Source organism: Schistocerca piceifrons, chromosome 2 (assembly GCF_021461385.2).
Source record: "Schistocerca piceifrons isolate TAMUIC-IGC-003096 chromosome 2, iqSchPice1.1, whole genome shotgun sequence".
In the NCBI taxonomy this organism is placed as follows: Eukaryota; Metazoa; Arthropoda; class Insecta; order Orthoptera; family Acrididae; genus Schistocerca; species Schistocerca piceifrons.
This window is the reverse complement of record NC_060139.1, coordinates 815719381-815745590: the sequence shown is the minus strand read 5'-3', so window position 1 is coordinate 815745590 and position 26210 is coordinate 815719381. Positions and strand designations below refer to the sequence as shown.

General features: G+C 44.0%; 1 protein-coding gene across 1 annotated transcript in view; it reads right to left on the bottom strand.

The window, feature by feature from the left end:
• LOC124775892 (protein gooseberry-like) overlaps nt 1-26210 on the bottom strand; it is a 250532-nt gene that overhangs the window by 17305 nt on the left and 207017 nt on the right. The window contains exons 6-7 of the mRNA XM_047250727.1: nt 23172-23240; nt 22892-23036 (exon numbers count right to left, since the gene is read on the bottom strand). Of these exons, the coding sequence (XP_047106683.1) occupies nt 22892-23036; nt 23172-23240 (214 nt within the window). The remainder of the gene's footprint in view (nt 1-22891; nt 23037-23171; nt 23241-26210) is intronic.

Below are 26210 nucleotides of genomic sequence, written 5' to 3'. Positions count from 1 at the left end.
ATGAGACCCAGGACATAACACGAATCAGCGGCGGGCGCACGGCTGGAAGCCTTTCAATGGGTCGAGAATGGTTCAAATGGCTCTGAGCACTATGGGACTTAACATCTGACGTCATCAGTCCCCTAGAACTTAGAACTACTTAAACCTGACTAACCTAAGGACATCACACACATCGATGCCTGAGGATTCGAGCCTGCGTCCGTAGCAGTCGCGCGGTTCCAGACTGAAGCAGCTAGAACCGCTCGGCCACTTCGGCCGGCTCAGAGGGTCACCCCCGCCGAGCGGGATTAGCAGTCATGAACTCTGCGGCTGCTCCCGGCGGAGGTTAGAGTCCTCCCTCGGGCATGGGTGTGTGTGTGTTTGTCCTTAGGATAACTTAGGTTAAGTAGTGTGTAAGCTTACGGACTGATGACCTTAGCAGTTAAGTCCCATAAGATTTCACACACATTTGAACTTTTTTTTTTATTTTGGGGTCGCCCCCACTGTCACATCTGAACGCCTCAGAAATCTGTATACCGCGCTACTCTACCAGCCGGCTAAAAGGAGACCCTCAGTGAGATCGCTTACAAGCTATGTCTGGTGATGATAACGCTGCCTCACACGAGTATGTGACATCTCCGTCTCCTTCCCAATGATCACTGTTCACGCTCCTTATACACCCACCAGGCCTAGTAGCAACACCCCATGAACAACACTAATGTACTCAAATGGTTCAAATGGCTCTGAGCACTATGGGACTTAACTGCTGTTGTCATCAGTCCCCTAGAACTTAGAACTACTTAAACCTAACCAACCTAAGGACATCACACACATCCATGCCCGAGGCAGAATTCGAAACTGCGACCGAAGCGGTCGCGCGGTTCCAGACTGTAGCGTCTAGAACCGGCCGACACTAATGTACTCCGGTGTTCTTTCAATAAATAGTCCAATATAGGTTTTTTTTCTGAAAGTAGTGTGGTTTTATTCAGGATTCGAATACGCTGTATTATTAACCACTCATTTCGCTACAAAATAGTAGGGAATAGGTTCGTTCAATAAATAGTCCAACATAGGTTTTTTTTCTGAAAGCAGTCTGGTTTTATTCAGGATTCGAATACGCTACATTATTAACCACTCTTTTCGCTACAAAATAGCAGGGAATAGTGACTTTACCGGCTAAAGACCGGCTTTCAACTTTCTCTGCGGAGGAAAGATGGTGTGGCGTCACTCCATAGATTGTTGTTTTCTTTCCGGTTCGAAGTAATGAACCAATGTTTCATCGCGTGTGACGATGTTCGCCAAAAAATTATCACTATCAGCCTCGTAAAGCGCAAGCAGTTCCGTACAGGTGGTTCTTCTTTGCTGCTCATCGTCTTCTGTTAGGTGGAGAGAAACCAAGCTGCCAAACACCTTTGAGTATCCCAAATGGTGGACGAGTATGTAAGCAATAACAACAGAGACGTACGATTGCGCAGTGAGGTGTTTGATCACGAATGAGAGTGTGTCTGTACATTCCAACATTGCAGGAGTTACAGCCGGCCTGCATGCGGAAGGTCTGACGAATTTGCGCGACCTTTTTGCGATGATGACAGACGACTCGCCCAAAGACTCACCGAGCTTTTGTTCACTGCCAAGTCTCCACAGACAGCCTGCAAGCACCTATGAATATCTGCGATGCTCTCTGTGTCCAGCGCCCATCCATTACAGACGCCAGTTTGGAGGCGACGTGATGATGAAGATGTTTGATTTGTGGGGCGCTCAAGTGCGCGGTCATAAGCGCCCATACAAAGTCTCAATTTTTACACAGTCTAATTTTTATACAGTCCCATCTCTCCACTGTCACGAACGATGATGATGAGGACAACATAAACACTCAGAGAATATCCTCAATCCGGCCGGGAAACGAACCCGGGACCCCGCGATCCAGAGGCAGCAGCGCTAGCCACTAGACAACGAGCTGCGGAATTTGAAGGCGACGTAAAGCGCCGCTACCTACCGAAACTTCATGAAACTAAAGGGGCTGAAGCGAGAATATTCCACGATGTCTCACAATAAATTCCGTATTTTTTCAACTCTAACTGGCCGAGGAAAAAATGTATTTCATGGGTTGTTGAACCTCCCTCGTACATACCCGCCGATGGTGTGTACAGTTACGAAGTTAGTCTAACATCTGACCATTTCTTCTGCGGGATTATTTTTTTCGTTTTTTTTTTTTGTCAGGCTTCGTATATAAACTGAGCAGAGATGAGTGGGGAGTTATTTTAGTGGCGAAACGGGTCACAAAGCTGAAATTCACTAGCGTGAGCGACTTTGACAAAGTTAGGCTTGATGTGGTTCGGCGACAGGTAATTAGTATCTCAGTACAAGCGGGCGCCCACGCCTCAACACAGGTCGCACACGTGGGAGACTTTCCCGCTCTGCAAAGCGGGATACTTGCCAATCTGTTACAGAGATGAAGACAGACTCAGTGCTGCTGGAAGCATGAGTAGTTCGGGGCACACCGTTCAGCGAACATTATTGAACATGGGACTCCATACTACGCCACCACTACATCTTCCCACGTCTGTTCAAAGACATCGACAATTAAGATCATAATAGGCCCGATATAATCTTTGCTTTCCATATTTTGGGAAGTGGTAGTATGGACCAAAGCAAGGAAAAAATATCCAGTAAACATGTACTCTAAATGCATACCTTAACAGCTATGAGCACCTGTTCATTTCGGTACTTTGGAATACAACTCTTCTAATGAACAAGTGCTTATAACTTTTAACGTATGCATTTTACAGCACATGTTTACTGGACATATTTTTCTTGTTTTGGTCCATACTACCACTTCCCAAAATACGGAAAGCAAACAGTATGCAGTAGAAGAGATTTGTTTCACAATATTGAAACTCAAGAATGTCTCATAGCTCTTAAGGTATGCGTTTTAGAACCCATGTTTACTTGACATTTGTGCTTCTATTATCGTGTCCTTTCAGCTTTCAGCCGTGTAAGTTTGTGACATCATTTTTATACACCCTGTAGTTTTCATTCTCTGCTCCGACCCGTAGAGTGGGATGTTTCAGAAACGATCCATTATAGAGTCGTGGGTCTTTTCGACTTGCAGGCCGGGATTGGAGCAAATGAATTCCCATTGGGGATATTTGGCAAGGGATTTCAAATTCCGGCATTCGCTTTATAACCCATAGAAACATCCCAAAAAAATTTTTCGGAGGGTTTGAACAATCTTAATTTACTTCTATGACTATGTTGTCTATTGTCCTACGCAAAAGTTTTATGTGCAAGGACATACAGGGTGACAATTATTGAACTATATGAAAAAAAACATAAATTAGTTACGAACTACGGCGTGCACACACTTTATACAACATGTAAATGTCACTAAAGATACTGGGATTTAGATTATGGCATGATCGATATGCCTGACGTCACTGGCAGTGATGTGGCGCAGAGGAATACCGAAATTCGGCATGACCCGCTGAAGTGTCGGGACATCGATGCTGTCGATGAGCTCCTGAATCGCTGTTGTCGGTTTAGCAGGTGTACATTATTGCTTGACTTTAATCTAGCCCCACGAAAAGGAGTCGCATGTGTTCAGATCCGGAGAATGTGGCGGCCAATCGAGGCCCATGCCAGTGGCCTCTGGGTACCCCACAGCCACAATGCGGTCCCCAAAGTGCTCCTCAAGGACATCAAACACTCTCTTGCTTCGATGGCGTCGAGCTCCGTCTTGCATGAACCACATCTTGTCAAAATCAGGGTCACTTTGGATAATGGAGATGAAACCATCATCCAAAACCTTCGCGTACCGTTCGGTAGTCACCGTGCCATAGAGAAACATCGCATCGATTTTTCCGTGACTGGATATTGTACACCACACAGTCACCCGTTGAGGGTGAAGAGACGTCTCGAAAGGGAAATGCGCATTCTCAGTCTCCCAAATCCACCAGTTTTGTTTATTGATGAACCCGTCCAAACTATGCATGCGCCGGCCGCGGTGGCCGTGCGGTTCTGGCGCTGCAGTCCGGAACCGCGAGGCTGCTACGGTCGCAGGTTCGAATCCTGCCTCGGGCATGGGTGTGTGTGATGTCCTTAGGTTAGTTACGTTTAAGTAGTTCTAAGTTCTAGGTGACTTATGACCTAAGATGTTGAATCCCATAGTGCTCAGCGCCATTTGAACCATTTGAACTATGCATGCGCATACTAATCCCCATCACGCCCCACGGCTAACCGCGCAGAACTTCGTAACGCAAACCGTTCAGAAGTTATGATGATTTTATTTCAAATAGTTCGGTGTATGTGGTTTCTTTTAATGTAGGCGTGTTTGTAGTGTGGGAATGCTGTAGGTCTTTTTATACTGCGCTATTTTGTCATCTTCATTTTTATGCATTTCTTAGAGAGTATCCCACCTAGCTTCCGTATGTCAACAGACAGATTGCCACCCGCTGACCCAAACTAAGCACACAGTGAGAGGGCCCACACAAGGTTTTCTACAGATACTAATGGCTCGACGGCTAGTGCGAGCAGACTGTAGAATTCACCACGAACACTGACGTGGGCGACGCCTGTCGGTGAGCCCTTCCCTTCCAGCTGTGGCCAGGTCCGGAAGCTGGCTGTGTCGGCCGGCGACTACTGAAGAAGCTGAGCCCAGAGCGGTGCGCCAGCTTCGGCGGCGATAAATCTCCTTGGCCGCTGTTTATTTCCAACGCGCATTTAATTACACATCCGAGGAGCGGCCTAAATGCTGAGTAATTGATTTATGGCCGGCGCAGATGAATGTTACAGATAGCCGCCACCACGTCTGCAATTATTTCAGATATATGCGCGCTAAACGTACGGCGAGTGCGGCTGAGCGGCCCAATTAATTGTCCTAAAGTGTTTTTCCCCGGGAGCCTGTTTATACATTCAATAAGACACGCGAGCGGGTGGTCGCACTGATAAATTAGGCCCGAATATATCGCGCCACCGTCCAGTGCTAGATATGTACAAGTCTCGCCCGTAAGGCAGCGGTCCTCGCCATATGACCAGTTTGGCTGGTGTGATCCATGGAAGGCAGGGCACATACTCTGGAAGGGCGCGGTTCAGACACCGACCCGACCATTATGATGCGAGAAACGTTGTAGTTTGGCTGCTGTGCAGCTTTTATGCATGTAATGCCCATTATTTTTTGTTACGCAGCTATCGACAAAAGCTTCTTTTATTAATTTCGTTTTCCTTTTATCTTCGTATTGACCAGTCAGTATCACGTAACAACTTCCATTCCTGTTCTTTCCTTGTCGTTGTTTCCTATTTTTCCAGTACTCCGCGTTGTCTTATCTATTCTTCTGTCCATGTTGTTCCCAGTTTCTTATTCCTTCTGCATTGAAAGCCTTCCAAATTTAGCATTTTATTCTTACAAAAGGTTTCTGTCTGTTATTTCCAATTCTTTGATGCTGTTTTTTTCTAATTCTTTCCTTATTTCTGTAATCCATACTACCGTTGATTTCTTCTTCCAGAAATACATCAATATTTGTTTCGTTAGCCTTTTCTCATTCATCCGCTAGAGGTGTCCGAAAAAGATTAATCTTTTCTTAGCCATAACTTCTGACATTTTCTGTATATTTTTGTAGATTTCCTCATTACTTCTCATCGTCTTTCGTATGTCTTTCAATTACCTCCATTTTGCCCAACTTATAATTCATCGTTAGGCATTCGCATGCACTTTCATGTAAACATTTCGGTCGTACCACTGTGGTACAGTGTTTTAGTTCTGTTTCTCTGCATATGCATTTCTTGTTTAATATACTTTGTCGAACATATGGTCGCTCAATTTTGTTAACTCTCGCATCTACTGCAAATTTTTCAAGTCATTCTGTTGCATAGTTTCTCCAAGATATTTAAGTTTACTTATTCGCTCCATTTTGACTATTTGTGTTTCTATGAATTTTGGTGCATTTTTCATATTGAATTTGTGTTTTTTTTTTTCAACTGAAATTTTGAGTTCAGTTCTGTTTTCTGTTTTGTTCCAGAAGATTTATTTGAATAACTCCGTCTGGCAGATTCTCTGAAAGTGTTGCACAATTGTCAGCAATGGTCAGGAATTTTTCCTTAATTCCATTTGTTTTCCTTCCGAGAATTATTGGTTCAATTTTGCGATTTTTTAGCTCCAAATTCCAAACGCTTACTTTTTTCCTTTGAGCGTAGTTGAACAGTATAGGTGATACACCATCTCCTTGTGCATTTACTCAAAGTTTTTTGGCTGACCAGATGGGGCGTTACGGTCCATCGTCTGCAGCTAGAGCATATATAGTCAGTGGTTATTAAAATGTATCATCTAATAAGTGTTTTAATAGAACCTAGTATTTACAGTTTCTTGTACGTTGGTTGGCAGATTGTTTCCTACACGAACACAATAGAAGTTTTACATAAGAGCTCATAAGAAGAGACTAAACAAATAATCCGGGTGTTCCAAAGTCTGCGTGAAGCGTCTAATGATGACGTCATGGGGAACAACTTTTGTTAGCCACAACATGCTCGTTGATGCTTCCCAACGACGTTAGGCGTTGTTTTACTGAATTCGCTGGTCCTGGGTCGGCGAGATTTCACTGAACCAGCAGTTGTGCTGCATGTAACCTACTCCAGTAAGTAATAGAGTGGTTTTCAACAAGAAAACCTTAATAATGAGTTCTGCAAGCAGAGAAAGGCATTTTAGAAGTGAATCAGGAATTCGTACAACCCCTTTTTCTTTCCTACCCCTTTTCTTCCAGAGCAGATGATTGGATTACGGGCAACACACACTGCATACGAACGCTGCAGAGCGCATGTGCCTTACCGCTTCCCAGGGAGATAGCCAATACTAAAAGACACATCCAGAGTTAGCGAACATTTTGTTTGTAGCAAACGTTGTTCTCCATGACTTATCTATCACTCCTAGACGTTTGATGTAAAGACTTTGAAACACCCTATAGATTCTCAAGCCGCTGATAATGGGCTGTAATGCCCGAAAAAAGGTCTGGCGAACTAGTTTGAATATTTTTTTAAATTTTATTTTTGTGGCGTTACACAGCCTCAACGTGTTTTGGGAATGAAAACGTGATCCAAGTAGACCGTATTCTGTTTATTGTCGGTACAAGTGGCCAGTTTCTACTGCGCGTCATCCTCAAGCACACACTTAAAGCTTCACGCTTCATTTCACATTCTAAAGCATCGCTGGTAACTGTGGACATGTATACATCGTATTTTTGTGTCACATAAGCAACAGAAATACGATGTATACTTGTCCACATGTACCAGCGCGATGTATTAGAATTTGAAATGAAGCGTGGAGCTTAAAACTTGTGCTTAAAAATAGCCCACGGTTGAAAATGGGCAACTGTGAATAAACGAATTAAGCTTGCATGGACCATGGTTTCTTTCTCAAAATAGTTTGAATAACGAAAAGAAAACTCATAGAAACAGTTTTTGTCCGCACTGCCTTATCAAAAATGATGAACACATAGTATCTCTGCCGTTTGTGAGAATAACTTTAGGTGAATGCCCTTCGACAGGAGAAGAGAGAGGATCACTTTTTGTTCCCTATCCCTCTCAAACTGACTGATGTTCCGTTGGTAGTCATCTCTTTGCTAACTGGGGATGGAATTCATGTCATTTAGAACAACACCATCGCCGAAATAATGTTATCCCAACTGCAACAACGACAGTAATTTGTTTTGTTGTTTCCGACGGTAGTCGCTGTCTACAGTGTATTCTGTTATAATGTGTGACGTTCACGAACCTTACAATCCGCAGGTTTCTCTCTCTTTCTCTCTCTCCCTTTTTTTTCCAAAACCTTTCAGAATATCAGACACTTCAGATTATTTGAGTGTGATCCTAGAACTAACATTTCAAGTTAACAACTCAATTAACAAGGATATTCTTTTTTATTTCTTCTTGTTACAGTTTTTACTACAGTTTCATTGAAGGATACGGAGCGTTAGGAATTAGCGTCTTTCGATGAAGAAATTGTTAGAGACGGTATACACGCTTGGATTCGACATGAATGGGGAAGGAAACCAGCAATGTCACTTTCAAAGCAAGTCCTGGTATCCGTTTAGAGCGGTTTATGCTTATTATGGGAACTCAAAACTGAATGTCCTCTGCGTTATTGTCTGCGCCACCATGTTCAATTTTTAATTTGAATAAAAGAAATTTAAAAACGAGAAACAAAATAAAGATGTTTTTATCTTCCTTTTGTTTGGAATTTGCAATATTCATTCATATGTAAGATGAGCATTTTTGAGCATATTGAATATTATTTGAAACCCCATCTCTGTTTAGCACGAGACGATGGCAATAAGTGTTACTTGCAGACATAGCCCGCCCTTTGGAAGTAGATATCAAGCTGTACTGCCGAGGGTTATTCTCTCATGATCAAGGATAGGAGAAACTGAAGAGACATGAAACAGGTGTCTTTGTCATTGACATAATTTTTTATATGAGCGAAGCACTTCGATGTTTTTCACGCCCATCTTCAGGAGTATGCAACAGATTTCTACATCAATGTATTTGCACTGTTGCTAAGCATATTTAGTGTATGTGAAATTATTCAGAATATGACACCGAACTAATGTTTTCATTCCGCGAGTAAGAAATTTACAAATCTTTCATTTATCGCAGTAAGGCTCTAGTGTCAGTCCACGAGTGGATGGAGAATTAGTTCACGGTGACCAATCACATACTCATGATTACGACCCGCGTGTAAATGTGGAACGCTTGTCACTGATTGTCAATAGAGAATGTATTATAATCTCGATGCCGATAAAAAGTTAAATAGAAAGAAAAAGACAATATATCGATGTCGGAAATTTATGTTTCTTGTGGTACCAAAACTTTTGCTGTCTGCTATAACTCAGTTTTGTTTTCAATTACTTTTTTTTTAGGTATATAAGTCAAAGGGTAAGTAACCTTATTTGTCAACAAGGAATGAGCGTTCAGAAAAGATGAGCAACCACGTGCAGTTGCGTAAACCTAGTGATAAATGGTAGTCCATAGTTGACTGTCAGTGTGACCAATCACTCACCAAAACATCTTTCACAACGAGAGAACCTGCAAATTAGCGATTTATTGTTGTACACAACTGAGGAAAAATACCAGTGAATCCATTTTCGTGCTCGGCTGTAAAAGTTCACTTTCTTATTGTTCACTCCTAACGTCTAAAAGTAACATCCGTCCTACTGCAGCTCATAACAGTTAAGCAAACATGATTAATAACAATACATGACTTTGCAATGGGAAGACATAAATAGTTTCGTCAGTGGAAAGAGTTCCACACGGCAATCGTGTATTTTTTGATACAGAATTCCTCAAATCTAATGACTGTATAGCATTTAAATGTCGAAAGAAAATAAACCTCGCGTCACTGGGCAGCTTTGCCCATATGATATTATGTATTACGTACGGCAGAGATACATCTGTGATATATTATGCATAAGATACATCTGTAATTACGATGGTTATTGTTATACTTGCCAGGTTTTCTTTCCAAAAAACGTTTACAGCCCACGCATCAAATTACACTTTCGTTCGGTCGGTGTTGTTCGGTAACGTAAATCTGACTCTAAAATTGAAGTGAATGAGTTTGCTCTGGGCATACTTCTTTCGAAATTTCGAAGTACAGATTTTACCAGCGTCGTAAAAGTGACTGATTCTCACAAAATATAAGGCAGCGACTGCGGACGACATACGAGAACTAATGAATTTCCTCGACTACTGGACAAAGTATAGGTTCGGCTTGAACACGAGAAAATTACAGGCTGCATTAATTAAATTTCGTCGAAATGGTCCGTAGACCTCCCTCGTTTCAATTACTGGCTATATATTTAATTACTCAGTGCCGGCTTATTATCTAGAGCTGTTATAGCCGCTGGCAGAATTTCCCGCCGCAGCTCCAGACGTTTTTCTCTCCTTTCGCCGCTCCAGGGCAGACCACGGAGATGAGTCTATATTTCACAACCGGGAGACATCTTCCTCTGACTGCTGTGCGACCTGGTATTACTTTTCGCAGGGCGCCTCCCGCTGCGTGATAGTGTTCATTAATGTCACATCAATTAGGAGTATGTGTCAACCGCAAGTTGCAGCCGCCGTGCTATTAGCATATTTCCTGTGCGGCCAGATTTCTGGCTAATAACTCGACGGGTTAATTATGTACATTGCAGAATTGAGTTTATGAAGGCGATTACTGGCCCGTTAATTACGTAGTGCCCAGCAAGACGCTGTACTTTCTGGCAGCGGCTGTATAATTACGAACCCCCCATGTCGCCACAGATGCGTCTATTCTGCAAGGCGCAGAAACGCGCGCTACCCGAGTTTCCAAAAATACCGGCCCCGCCCTCTAAAGGCAGGTGGACTGTACAGGTACGTAAAACGCCACAACGGATAAGTGTAGGAACAGTCCTTACGAGAATCTGAAATGAGTGGTCAGGTATTATTATCCAGTGTATTGTCTGCGCTGTCACAGGAAACGTGACTTCAATGTGTGTGTAAAAGCTCTGTGAACGGACTCGAATTAGGGGCGGGAAAAACCGGATGGCTAAATGCAATACCATTATTTTAGTTCCGAATAACCGCTATTTTGCGGTATTTGTTTGTTCTCAGTTATAACAGGTTTTTTTTCATTTTTTTTCAATAACAGGGTAAAAGTCCGACATATCAATATGCCTTAGCTGCAGTGCTAAAATTTTTGCCTTAAAAAAAAAATCTTGTTTCTAAAAAAGCGAGTAATTTTTATTCCTAAAATTTCCACTGCTCTGAAATACTGGATTATTATATAAATTTTATATAACAACGCCCACAGCTAGAAACCAGCTATAAACACGTGATATAAGAATATAAGAATCGGTACAACATTGTAGAGACAAAAATGCACCTGTTGCTGTGTGATGTGGCCTACTAGACGGTACGCCTCTACGTGGAGAGCGCAAGACTTGCCCCTACGCGGTCTGTACAGTAGTTTCTCGCTGTCATCCTCGGACATCGGCTGTATTGCAGAATGGCGTTACCCCTAGTTTGGAAGGATTTTACAAAATATGGTAGCAAAGAAATACAATGTTCCATTTGTATTAAAAGATTACAGGCCGGACGAGGCACAACAAACCTGTGACATCAAATAATTCTAATGCATCCACATTGTTCATAGGAAGAAAAGGAAAATTTGATTCACATGCCAATAATTTTACCGACGTGCTATAAACATGAGAGAGTAACTGAAGCCGTAATTTTGGGGTTGCTTCATGGTGAAAAATTGATACCATCCAAAAATGACGATGCGGGAAAATCATCAACTCTTTCGCTCTCGCTGTCACCACGCCCGTCTCCTTCACCTTTACAATTTTTGCTGGAAACAACGAGCTAGATTTCTGCCCCAGCCGTAACCACATATCGATCGTGATCTACTCCTTCACCTTCATTAGAATTTTTCAATCTTTGATTGAAATCTATTCTTATTACTGCTAGTTACAACAATAAAGAAACCGAAAATCAATTATATCTGAAACCTGTTACTTTGAGCGGTTTTAATAGTTTAAACTGGAGAAGAAAGGAACTGGCGTAACCGAAAACTGTTGTTTCAGCAATAACCACCATCTCTGCACACCCGATAAACATTAGACAACCCTCGGTATACATCGCGCTATTACCGTGCCTCGCCACCTCTGGCCTTTATAATGGTCTCATTCCAGCGACGAAGGGTGTTTGTCCAGGTATTCCACATGGGGCCGCAGCCACTCATTGCCAATTACATCATGGAAGCTACCAAACAGCTACGTTTCACCCGCTATTCCAAACAGTCGAAGGAAGAAAGGAAGGTCAGGGTTTAACGTCCCATCGAAAATCAGATCACTGGAGACGGGACACAAGCTGCAACTGTTGCTAGGATGGAGACGGGAATTGGTCGTGCACTTTCAAAGGAACCTTCTCGATCTTTGCCGAGAGCGATATGGAGAAATCACGGAGAATTTAAATTTGGATGGCTGGAAGTTGATTTGAACAATCTTCCTCGCTAATGCGGGTATAGTGCGCTGGCCACGGAGGCACATTGCTCGGTCGGGGCAATCCAGGTGTGATTGGGTGTCCGAGTGCTCGTCATACGTGGAAACTACGCATGTAGCGATATGAGAATGGCTGTTGTTATCTTGGAAGACGAGAGTGTGCAAAGCACACTAGTCATGAAGATGTGGAAGAAAGAACATCACTTGGTCACATATGATACTGAAACATTCATCATTTCGATTTGCAGCTCCTTGTTTTTTTCGTATCTGCAGTTAAAATTGTTGGATGTAAGGTCCGCCAGTTATGCAAAACATCGTTTTTTCCGAAGTTCTCAAACACGTTTCAGCACCTCTGTGCCATCGTCAGTGGGTTTCTGATTTATTTAGTCTGTAATGTGAACATTTTTACTAAATGATTACAAAATTACGGAAATATTTTATTCAAACAACAATTTGTTTCTTTTAGTTGATACCTTTATATTGGGTTTGCATGGCTTTGCAGGACCACTTGAGCATTATTTCTTACAGGTAGCTTGTGATCTGCAACCAAACGATGTTGATGAGAAATTTTGGTGGGAGCTAACCTATCATTTTATGCTTTAAACGTAATTTAGTTTGTCGCGATATTTCACGCATATGTTCGTATTCACTTACGTTTTTCAGGAGGCTGAGAAAAAAGGGCTTGCCACGCAAAAATGTGCAACTTGTGCATATATCGAACATGTTGGCTGCCTGGACCATCGGTTAATGTATGCACGTCAACCTTTCATAAATTAATGAAATAACAATTTGCACAGATCTAAAAATGAAAAGAGATGACTTCCTGCCACACATATAACACAATGTTTTCCGGTGCATCATATTTTTAGGTCACCTGAAGATATCAGATAGTCTTGTGTGTTGATTATACGTGTTACAAACCTAGCGACGCTTCTCTGGATTCCGTCGACCTCTTCATATCGAGTGTGGTGGTGCAGTTCAAATCTCCGTTTGCCCATACAGATTTCGGTAGACTTCGGTTTTCCTTGGTTTCTCTTAATAGTTAAAGACAAATATCTCAGTAGTTGGTACGGTCCACTTCCTTCAGTGACCTTGCCCTGGTTCCATCTCCAATGACCTCGTCCAATTCTCTTCATCTTACGTCATGTCAACTTGATTAGGACCCCAAACAGAACAATATACTCAGGAACAATTTTACGCACTGTTTCATTTAGGCCATTTCTTACATAGAACGGGGAACTATATATCAAAGACTGCTATACTTTATCTTATTTGTTGAGTTAAATACGGGTGGGAACAAAGAAATCGGCAATTGCGGAGCACAGCCTCACAAACAAACATAAAATATTGTTCGATGAAGTCCTCAGCTCGTGGTCGTGCGGTAGCGTTCTCGCTTCCCACGCCCGGGTTCCCGGGTTCGATTCCCGGCGGGATCAGGAATTTTCTCTGCTTCGTGATGACTGGGTGTTGTGTGCTGTCCTTAGGTTAGTTAGGTTTAAGTAGTTCTAAGTTCTAGGGGACTGATGACCTAAGATGTTAAGTCCCATAGTGCTCAGAGCCATTTGAACCATTTTTGAACCATTGTTCGATGAAGCAAAAATTCTGTCCCATGCCTCCACGTACTGGGATTCTGTTATTAAGGAGGCTGTTGAAATAAGAATGAGCCAAAATAACTTTAACCGCGATAGCGAATACCATCTGAGCTGTGCATGGAAACAAGCGCTTGATGCAGAGCAGCAGCAGAGACGTTCCTTCCAAGGTTTACGTTCCAACGGAAGCGGTGGCGCCACCGGCTCACACAGTGACATCGTCTGCGACAGCTGTACGTAACCGCCGACCAATCATAAGCCGACCAATCAGAAGCCGTCCACGGGCTATAAATACGGCTACCACAGCAGCAATGAAGTTCCTCCCTCCCCCACTCCTCCTCTCCTGGCAGGTCCGCGGACTCGTACACGGTTAGTGAACATTCGCGCGCCGGAGATCAACGCCTCGTGTTCTGTGTGTGCCGTCGTTTTGTGCTTAAGTGGTTCAGTGTTATTCGTTTTGTGCACCTACGTTCACGTGTGACAATTTTCGTTTCTGTCTGTGTCCAAGTGTCTGAACAATTTTATCTTGGACTCTACGCCCGTGAACGGCACCTTGTATTTTAAAATGTGTTGTCTCCGTTTATATGTCCACCATGTTTTTTCTCTAAATGTCTTCATTTGTATATCTGTGTTTCTCTGCGGCCAAAGAGCGGCGTCGTATGCTGCTGCAGGCCTACCTGTACTACAGGTTTCAAAATAACAATAAAGAAAAAAAAACAGCAATGAAGACAGCAGCTTCTGACGATGACTATGGAGGTAATCGTCGAAAGCTCGACATTTTATCCAGAACTGACGCGGCAAGAATACCGAGAATGTTTTACATTTAAATACGAGTGTTATATTATCATCATAATACAATTGCCAAAGCAAGTAATAATACTAACAGACATTAATCATAATAATAATTAGTTTAGCACACTGAAACGATGTTCAACAGCGTCAGAAACAGAATGGACATTAATAGAAAAAAAAAACTGAGTTGACAGTGAGTGACAGTGACTGTAGTGGAAGAGCAGACTGTATCAGTAGATGACACTGTTCTGAAGCGTTGGGTGGTAAGGTGCTCCGAGCAGAAGTGGGGTAGGAAGATGGGGTAGGGGTCAGTCAGAGTGAGCTGGATACACGTATGTGGAACAGATACCTATTGTGATCGTTTACTGCTTTTCGAGGGTGAAAAGGAGAGTAATTTCTCCATGATTTTGAGGAAGATGTTCTAAAGTCGTGTTCCTGATAGATAAAATGATTTTGAGAAGATGGCTGTGCTATTATGTAATGGTACAGGAAGAATTCTGCTTTACTGAAATCTATTGTTTCACATATGGTTTTCAGACAGAAATGATGAAGTGATTTATTTAAGATATGAACTACACTTCCACAGAATTCACCCAACAAACATAACTATTCCACTCACTCTCCCCACAACTGGTTTTATGTGCTCAGTCCATTTCGTTTTGCTTCGTAGTTTTTACATCTAGCTACTTAATCGGTGTGCCATGCATCAGAACATTACTATTATTACTACAACATTATATACATCTTATTGCACTATCTTGCATTACTGGAAATACTGTGCCAGTCCCTCTTAGCCTCTTAGCAAGGCACTCTGTCGATGCCTTGAATAGACAGAACGCACCGTTAGCAGGGTGCTGTCGAGATGGACAGAAAATCGCACAGGAAGTTTTTGTGAGCGTGCCGTTTGTGGTCGTTAGGCGTGCAGCTCCGCGACTGCACGCGCGTGGGCACGGGCGGTGTGGCCCCGACTGGCCACGTGTGGCGGCTAATGAAGGCGACGTGCTAATTACCGCTGCAGCTTCAAAGGCGCCGCCGCGGCCAGCGATTACCTGGCACGCCCCACGTCACCTTTCAATATTCTCTCCTGGCGCGGCCCACGGACCAATAACTCTTCCCGGCCCTCCGTGGACCGCACATCCACCATAGAGCGTGCTTTGCACATCTCATCCACGAGTCCGAAAACTTTCCGACATATTTTATCGCTGCGACTACTATACTGCTACTCCGAGGTGTACTGTCTATTTTTGTTCAGTTTTTTTTACCATCATAATGGTTGGAGAACAGAAATAGGCTTATCCGGTCCGTCCTTGAAATCGGCTAACACGTCTCTCACTTCTAACAATCTTTTGTGCATGAAAGCGATTTCACAGTGTGTAGATCTTTCAAGAACTAACCAGTCGGTCCTGTTCGCAAAATAGAGACAGGGAAGGACATACGGCATTTTATCGAGACTCTGTAAAGGGAAATACAAAAGTTCAATCTAGATACAACGGATGTGGCGTGGAGAAAGTCTGTAAAGTGAAATGAAGAGAAGATAAGTGTTTCTGGTAAGACGAACATAAGATAATATCAACAGAAGCAGCAAATGGTGTATCGGGACGCGATTCGTCATGGAGAGGAAGGTACAGCAGTGTGTGATTTACTGCGAACAGTTCCGTGATAGGATTGTTTTCATCAGAATCGATGACAAACCAACGACGGCCACAATAGTAAAGGGAGATGAAACGCCAATAATTACGGATGATCGGAACTTGGTAGTAGGGGAAGGAGTTAAAGAGAGAGTTACGGGAGAATATGGGCCAGATAGTAGAAATGAGTGAGAAGAAAGACTCAGTTTTGCAATAAAATTCGGCTAGTAATAGCGAATACACTGTTCAAAATTTATATGAGGAGAAGGTACACTTGGAAAAGGCCCAGGGGCAAGAGAAAATTCCAGCTTCCGTACGTCATGGTCAGACAGAGATTCCGAGATCATATACTAGACTGTAAAGTATAAATAAAAAAATAAATGTGCGTCGGAAGGACTGATTCAGCATACAGTCAAAACATATTTGGTGAAATTAAAATTAAAGGCGCCGACATTAAGACTGTAAGAGGAATTACACTGTTGCACGCAGTGGATGAGTGGAAAGAGTACAAGGAAGGCTTCTACGAGGTGGAGAACCTGTCTGATGAAGTGATAGAAGAACAAATGGGTATCGATATGGGAGAGATACACTATGTGATCAAAAATTACCGGACACTCCCAGAAACATACGTTTTTCATATTACGTGCATTGTGCTGCCTCCTACTGTCAGGTACTCCATATCAGCGACCTCAGTAGTCTCTAGACATAGTGAGAAAGCAGAATGGGGCGCTCCGCGGAACTAACGGACTTCGACCGTGGTCAAGTGATTGGGTGTCACTTGTGTCAACACTCCTAAATATCCCTAGGTACACTCTTTTTGATGTGATAGTGAAGTCGAAACGTTGAGGGCAAATTATGGATTGGGTGGCACAGGAGAGAAATTCATGGTGGGCTGCACCATATGAGTCAAAAGTCTGAAGACTGAGAAAAAAGAAGCCATACTTACAATAATTTTCATACTTACAGAAGTATGATCAGAAGTAAAGCTTTGAGGGCCGGTTGTGACAGTGCATGATACATCAGTCGGTAAGGCCCGCAAAACGCTAGGTATCCGTTTCGAAACCAGGTCCAGCAACCTGTTGCAACCTCCTACGGAGATTCAAAATTCTATTAAACGAGCCATTAGACAACGCTTCACTGTTCGTCATGAAGTTTCAGTCCTCCACTTCTCTAAACATCATAGTTTTAATTTTCCAGAAAGTTCAACTGGAATCCTGATCGACACACACGCTTTCCTGGTGTCAGCTCGGCATTGCCCTTTTAATTGGAAGTAAAATCACCTACTACAAGTAGGGCAAGCAGGAGAATGATCTTGATTCGAAACTGAAGCTTATGAAAGCACACCTCACAACGGGAATAATTTTCGTCAGATATGTACGTACACCAACACAGATCGCGTCCGTCGGGAAGTTTATGCGTTCATTGTGAGCGTGAGATGGCGGGTGAACAATTCGTTCGGCGATCAGCTCCACGCCGGTTGCAATAGCGGAGAGCGCGTGAATACGGCCAGATGCTCATTCAGCAGTCCGCTGGAGCAGGTCGCACTGGAGTACAAAGGCGGACGTGACACGACGATAATTTAAAGGCGTGTTGTGTATTCTCTGCAGTGCTGTAAGATATGCGGTGTCACGTGTTTTGTGTAGCGTCTGAATGTTTGTTTTTATAAAGCCCCTCATGGACACGTTACAGTCAGAAAAGATATACTGAGAGCCCAGCAGAGCCTCTGTGTTACGATAACACGATGCCTTACGCCTCACAGTTACTGGAGGCCGTGCCAAGACTACATGCTATTTTTATGCTCATGTAAAGTAGTTTGCATGTGGTATTTCTCTCGCCGTTTTAGTTTTCAACAAATTCTACGGCCTTCATATCAACTCCGATACAGAGTGTTTCTCGATTTCGTATCAGATATCATAAGTAATTTTGCTTTTGGGGAGAAGGTTGCTTTAATCAGGGCTTCCTTACAGTCAGACACTAATGCTTTCTCGATATACATAAACTCACTGGACAAAATAGTCAGGAACAATAGAGAACACACTGGACGCTTTGCAGCGCCGTAGTTGTTGTACAACTGTTAAAAGCTGCCAACACGAATAATTTAGTAGTATATGTCCTCGGTGTAGCAAAATATTTAACGTAAAATATTTACAGATACACCAATATTCTTCGGCAGACACCTGCGGTCGTATCTAACAGTTGTAGGTAGTGATATCAGAAATGAGTAGCCTCGCGGGAGACTTCCTCGTCCGAGTCGGAAATAGGCGGCGGAAAAAAAGTAAATAGAGTTCTGGGTGTAAGTAAGTAGGATAAGGATTGAAAACGAAAATGGAAGAACATAGTGTTTTCCCTTTAATTAAAAATGTAACTCATCAACTCTGTGAGTTTTTACACAAAATGACACGAGGCCAGTTTTTGGACCAACAAAGAAAATAAGTCAAGCCTTCAGATCTATAATGGATAGAAAAGAATAGAAGCCCTTCTCCGTGGGCATGCAGGGTACTTACTTGCATCAAGGTCTATACTGGAACTATAGAGAGAAGCGTGAATATAGAGGTCTGAAGGAAAGCCTTTGTCGACTAGGGGAGGAAGATTGAAATGGCTCTGAGCACTAGGGACTTAACATCTGAGGTCATCAGTCCCCTAGAACTTAGAACTACGTAAACCTAACTAACCTAAGGACATCACACACATCCATGCCCGAGGCAGGATTCAAACCTGCGACCGTAGCAGTCGCTCGGTTCCGGACTGAAGCGCCAAGAACCACTCGGCCACCGCGGCCGGCTGGGGGAAGGAAGAGAAATCAGTTGTTGAATAACACGCTCTTTAGTCAGCAGATACGGTGTGAGGTTTACCGAAACCAAAATTTTGTCTACTATGATGAATTACTCTCAAGGGCTATAAGAGAAGCGAGCGAAATACATAAGAATAGCGACAGTTTTAACACAAAAGAAGAAGCCATAGATAGTAGCTCCATAGACTCAGCAGATAATCTTTGGCAGATGACAGCTCGATAGTTAGGTTTCATCTTTGATAAGTATTACATCTGCCATTTTCCTGGTAGTTACGTCTCTCTCTGACATCCGACCCATCAGTCGGCAACACTCAAAAGAATCAGGAGCACCTCTGACGGACGACAATCATACAGTGCGGAAACTTCACCAGCAATTACGACAACCAGTCGTGAAAGCGTTCACTGTGAGAAGTATGCAACTTAGTTGGACACCATTCACCAAGTAGCTCACCCGTCAAGTCCCGCAGAATAACCGTGTTTCCAAGGTTTCAGCCTACTTCTTCTTGGTTCAGTACTGATATTTTTCGTGTATTTTGCGATCAATGTAGTTCGCTTAAAGGAAGGCGCCCTCATAAAATCTTTATAATGCTATCATTTCAGATGCGAAATTTTAGTCTTTTTTTCAGTTATTTATTTGTTCTTCTGTAGCTCTACACGGAAAAAGAATTCATGCGTAACTACGGGAATGGAAATGAGCGTTTGGCGTCAGTGGCCGGGAGGCCTCTGACTGGGCAGGTCCGGCCCCCTTGGTGCAGGTCTTATTGCATTCGACGCAACATTGGGCGACCTGCGCGCCGGATGGGGATGAAATGATGATGAAGACAACACAACACCCAGTCCCTGAGCGGAGAAAATCCCCGACACACCCGGGAATCGAACCCGGGCCCTTAGGGCGGCAGTCCGTCACGCTGACCACTTTTTTTTTTGTGTGTGTGTGTGTGGGTGTCACACGACATCCGGTCAAGTTCGTTTTGTTGATCCTTCCAATTAGTTTTTATTACAGAGGCCAACCATCTCTCCGGCCGAACACGCTGAACTACCGTACCTGCGCCCATTCAACTATCGGGACACGACATCACTAACTATGAGAGGCGTTCAATAAGTAATGCAATACATTTTTTCTTGCCGAATTTTGGTTGAAAAAATTCGCAATGTACTGTGGGAGATCATGGAATATTCTTGCATCATCTCCTATATTTACACGAAATTCTGATACGTGGCGGCGCTATCCGTAGCCTTAACAATAGCGTCTGAACGGAGAAACGTTCCAAGCAGAGCTTTCATTGAAGTCCTGTTGGCGGAAAACCAGAGCATCGCAGGTAACCGTAGGTGCTCAGAACGTCTACGGGGACCTGGAAGTGAACAAAAGCACCGCGAGTCGTTGGGCGGGGCGAATGTCGTCATCGCAAAATGGTCGCACAGAACTGTCCGATCTCCTGCGTGCCGGACGGCCGCATACAGCTGTGATTCCTACAGTGTTGGAGCGGGCAGGCACTCTCATTGGAGGTTACTGAAGGATCACAACCGAACACCTCGCTGCCAGCCATGTTCTCTGTTGACAGTGCTGGCAAGACACGTCCACCAAGTGGTGTGTGCCCGCTGGGTTCCTCGCAGCCTAACACCAGACCATAAAAGCAATACAGGACCTTCTGTGCAGAATTGCTTGCGCGTTAAGTTGATACCGAAAATTTTTTGTCGAACAATGGCGATGCAAGAGTTGATCACTTCGAACTGGAAAGAAAACGGCATTCCTCGGAGTTGTACCACACCACCTCTCGTCCGAAGAAAAAGTTCAAAGCCGCACCCTCAGCCGATAAAGTCATGGCGACGGTCTTCTGGGACTCTGAAGGGGATATTCTGTTTGATGTCCTCCCTCATGGTGCAACGATCAACTCTGAAATGTGTTGTGCTACACTGAGGAAACTAAAGAAACGACTTGAGCGTGTTCGGCGCCACAAAATTGCAAACCAGCTTCTTATCCATGACAACGGAAGGCCTCACGCAAGTCTACGCATTCGAGAGGAGCTCACAAAATTTCATTGGGCTGTTCTTCCTTACCCACCCCAAACCAGTATCTCACACCTTCCAATTTCCGTCTGTTTGGTCTAAAGCAGGATGCACTCCGCGAGAAGCAATATGTGGATGATGGGGAGGTTATTGATGCAGTGAGATGTTGGCTCCGACTGCGACAAGTTGAGTAGTATCATGCGTGCATAGAGGCCTTCTCAGTAAGGTGACGCGAGGCCGTCACATTGGACGGAGGTTATGTTGGAAAACAGGGTTTTGTAACCAACAGAATGGGGAATAATATCGTGTATTGGAATCCTGAATAAAACCAACCTGTTTTCAGAAAAGAAAATGTGTTGCATTCCTTATTGGAAGCCAATCATACTGATTAGCGTGAAAAATGCAATGTAACTTTTTCGACGTCTTTCACCATTATACAGGATGGCGCAGGTAAACGGGAAATTTCGAAATAACATCATTTCCATGAATAAATTCATAAAACTGGTAATTTATTAACGAAAGTGGATGTATTCAGTAAGCCCTTATTCAGTATGTCTTTACAATCAAAATGTCCAAAAGTGTCTCTTTACTTTTTAAAGATGACATCGGAAAGATGTGCTCCCATTCAGCGTTCACACTCTAACAGCCTGTTATGAAAACTCTGGAATGCGCGGTGTAGCAAATCTTGGGGAATGGCAGTGATTTCGTTTTCAATGTTCTCCTTCAGTTCATGGATTGTTGCAGGACGTGTACGGTACACCTTGCCTTTAAGATATCCCCACAGGAAGAAGTCGCACAGACTAAGATCAGGGGATCTCGCAGGCCATGCAATGTTACCGTTACGTGAAATAATGCGTCTTCCAAACAATTGACGAACTGCTGCCATCGATTGTCGAGCAGTGTGTGACGTGGCTCCGTCCTGCTGAAACCACATGTTTTCGACCTTAAGATTAAGCTCGTACAGTCTCGGTGAAAAGAATGTTTGAAGCATTTCAACATATCGAGCGGATGTTACTGTCACTTCACTACCATCAAATGGCTCTGAGCACTATGGGACTTAACTGCTGTGGTCATCAGTCCCCCAGACTTAGAACTACTTAAACCTAACTAACCTAAGGACATCACACACATCCATGCCCGAGGCAGGATTCGAACCTGCGACCGTAGCGGTCGTGCAGTTCCAGACTGTAGCGCCTTTAACCGCTCTGCCACTACGGCCGGCTCACTACCATCCTCACGTTCAAAAAAATAAGGGCCGATAACACCATGACATGATACAGCACACCATACTGTGACCTTGGCGCTATGTAGTGGTCGCTATTGAAACTCACAAGGATTGTCCTGTGCCCAATAACGAAAATTCTGTTTGTTCACGAATCCGTTCAGGTGGAAACGGGCTTCGTCTGATATCCATAAGTTACCAAGGAAATTCGCGTCCTCGTTGATTTTAGCCAATATCTGGCTACTAAGCTCCATACGTGACGCTGGGTCTCGTTCATGTAAGTGTTGCACAATCTGCAACTTATAAGGATGGAAGTCTAATTCGTGCAGTATTCTTTGTAAGCTTCGTCGCTTAATCCCTAGCGAAGATGCATGCTATCGAACGGAGCGGCGAGGACTTCTCTCGCTTGCACCTCTAGCAGCTGCAATGTTCTCTGGGGTACGTACCGTTGGAATGCCACCTGGAGGTTTCTTTTTCAAGGCAGATCCTGTTTCTTCAAAATTACGCACCCACGTTGTAATCGCATGCGCAGATGGGACACGACCATGACGTCCAAGCTGGTAACGCTGTCGAAAAGTTCTCTGCGCGGCAGTCGCACTATCACCATTTTTGTAAAACGCTCTCACAGCTATTGCACGTTCCGCACCAATCCAGTTCTCCATGATCACTAAATGGCAATGCGTTCACATCAATTGTGCAAAGTTTCGAACATCTGCCGGCGCTACAATGCTGCCAACTGTAACGTTCAAAATTTCCCGTTCCCCTGCGCCACTCTGTATGTGTGTCGTTAGATTTTCTATTCACGCAGGAAAGTCAGCCTGTATTATAAAAAGCGATTTAGCAATAGCGCAGCCGTAAGGAGAGGCGTGGTTTACCTGTAGTTGTCGGGCCAGCAGGCGGCAGCGGCGGCGGCGGCGGCCGACACCTCCTGCTTGGTCTGGACGGGCTGCGGGTGCTGGGGGTGCGGCCGCGTCCAGGGCGACGCCTGGCAGTGCTGCGCCGCGGCGCCGCTCCCGGCGCCGGGGTAGCCGCCGAACTGCGCCACCGCGGCGCCGCCGCCCGCCGCCTGCGCCATGCCGCCCACGCCGACGCCGCCGCCCACGCCGCCCCCGGCCACGGCCGCCGCCGCAGCCGCCTCGGCCGCTGCTGCTGCGCCGTAGCCGGCGGCTGCTGCCGCGTTGTACGCCGTGGGGTAGCCCGACTGCGCCCACGAGCTAGCGTGGCCTGCACCGCCAACACAATAGCCCCATGTTATATTCTTCATTTATTTCTGGCTTTCAAACATAAGCCATTCCGGCATCTGTTGCATGAAAATAAAAAACAATCTGTTACGCAAATGAGACTGCAACAAACAAACAAACACAACACACTCATACACACAGAAACCAATGCTTACCATTTTTTAATGAAAACTGTATCACCATTTGACTGTATATTTTTTTTATTATTTCCACTATTGTGATAAATCGTATGGATATATCACTTATGGTTAAAATGTCCGTGTTTATACACCTTTTTTATATTCATATTACAATGTGCTTCAGACTTGCATGCACATCTGAAGCACATTGTAACGTGAAGACACAGACACTCTACAAATACAGACATTGTAACCATCATAACCATGCCTCGAAGGAATCACGAAATCTGCGAGCGTAAGGTTTGTGCCCTCCGTGTCATAGAGAAGTTTCATGCACTCAGAAACTGATACTAGTCCTGACCACTGTATTTATTAATTTTATGCTGCCTTACACAATTAGCCGACCGGTGTGAGCGACCGGTTCTAGGCGCTACAGTCTGGAACCGCGCGACCGCTACGGTCGCAGGTTCGAATCCTACCTCGGGCATGGATGTGTGTGTGATGTCCTTAGCTTAGTTAGGTTTAACTAGTTCTGAGTTCTAGCGGATTGATGACCTCAGTAGTTAAGTCCCATAGTGCTCAGTGCCACTTCATTGGTTCCAATGGCTCTGAGCACTATGGGACTCAACTGCTGAGGTCATTAGTCCCCTAGAACTTAGAACTAGTTAAACCTAACTAACCTAAGGACATCACAAACACCCATGCCCGAGGCAGGATTCGAACCTGCGACCGTAGCGGTCTTGCGGTTTCAGACTGCAGCGCCTTTAACCGCACGGCCACTTCGGCCGGCGCCACTTCATTACACAATCGGCCTTACGTCATTCCCAAAGGCTCAAAATATCTCTGGCACATTCTTAGGTCAAACGAAAATTTATGAAACTTCGATACAAAGTATCTGGTGTATATTATTTGATGACCTTTGAGTCTGCATCTTGTTTCGTTTTACCTACGAATGTGTTATAGATATTTTGAGCATCTGGGAATGGTGTAAGGCTGAAACGCGTAAGGCAGTATAAAATCAATAAATAAGTGGTCAAGAGTGAGTGAGTTAAAAATGCCGCAACATCTAACAAAGCATTTATGCAATTTACTGCTGATATGGAAGTTAGGGTCGGCCCCGGAGGCGTGGACGGGTAGCCCCTGTGTTTAAAGGGACCGCTCACAATAAGTGGAACATTCTCGATCGAGTCACGGTCTGACCTAAACAGCTGGCGCCAAACCGGATCAACGAAATGCGAATCAGTTTCGTAAAAGGAATCACATAATGTGATCACGTTCGCCTCCGTAGCCGACTGCGGTGCGGAGGAACCGGATTCGGTTCCTGATACTGTCAGGGATTCTTCTTTGTTGGGAGGACTGATACGAGGTGCTCTCAGTCTCGTGACGCCATCTGAGGAGCTGCTCGACAGATGAGTAGCAGTTCCATGGTCAAGAAACCCGACAACGACCGGGAAATTGGAGTGCTGACCACGTCGCATCCTGTGACGTCAGCGACACAGGTCGATCGGACCTGATTGTTCGTCTGTGATCAATAGGGTCAGAATGGAGAACTTTACCTTTAAAATCCGATCACATGCAGGAAACGCGACTGCATGGGGCTTCGTAAAAATGTTACAGTTCGTATCTGTATATGTAAAAAAGATGTCTGGTAAAAAATATGACAGCAAATTGTATACAGAGATTATATTTAACGCTGTATCTCTTGATATACACTGTTACGTCCTGTGCTGTTTTAATGTTAACGAAGATACTTCATTATGAGACGCCTGGCTTTTTTATATGTAGATATGAATTGTAATGAATTTATGGACAGAAAACTGACATAACTGTCACTAAACGAAGATTTAAAATTGACCCGGCCGCTGATGGCCGAGCGGTTCTGGACGCTTCAGTCCAGAACTGCGCGACTGCTACGGTCCCAGGTTCGAATCCTGCCTCGGGCATGGAGGTGTGTGATGTCCTTAGGATAGTTAGGATCAAGTAGTTCTAAGTTCTAGGGGACTGATGACCTCAGATGTTAAATACCATAGTGCTCAGAGCCATTTGAACCATTTAAAATTGAATTAAAAACAGACTTGACCCCCAATAAAACATTATTTCGCAAATATAACTGGTTTCGATTAAAATATGACTACCTTCGGACCATATACAAAATGACGGCAGGCTGTGGCGGTGCTCTCAGAAGGTATCGTGGATCCACGAACGTCGAGCAGCAGTTGACATTCGTGGATCCACGACATCTGCTCTGTTCACCATCAGAGCCTGCCGTCATGGCGTGCATGTCTGAAGATGATCTGTTTTGAGCGAAACCGGTTACCATTGACAATAAATATTTTATTGCGGTCAAGGCTGTTTTTAATTCAATATTAAAATATTTTACCGAGATCGGTGATATTCTACGCGAGAAGAGTTCTCAGAAATTACTAAGGGAATGGTAAAATCTAAACTACGTAGCTGGATCAGGAAGACTAGAAAAAAAATAAAAAACATAAAAAAATAAAAATAAAAAAAATAAACATGGCAACCTTACGATGCCGAAGGTCTGTAATTCTGTGCTTGAACAGGATGTGGAGTGAACTAAAGGTTGGTTTAATGAATGGCTATCGGAACTTCAAGAAATATTTGAACACGATAGGAACAGAGGAAGAACTCTCCATGTGCGGACTATGTTGTACAGGGGGTGAAACTGCGCTACTTAAATTTTTCAATCCCAAGCACTGGATATCACAAGACGCAAAACATTTGGGTCACTAAATCCTGAAGAAACTGTCGCTAACGGAGACCTACTACTACTCTTTAAGGGCACTGGCTGAATTTACTAGAGTCACAGGGAG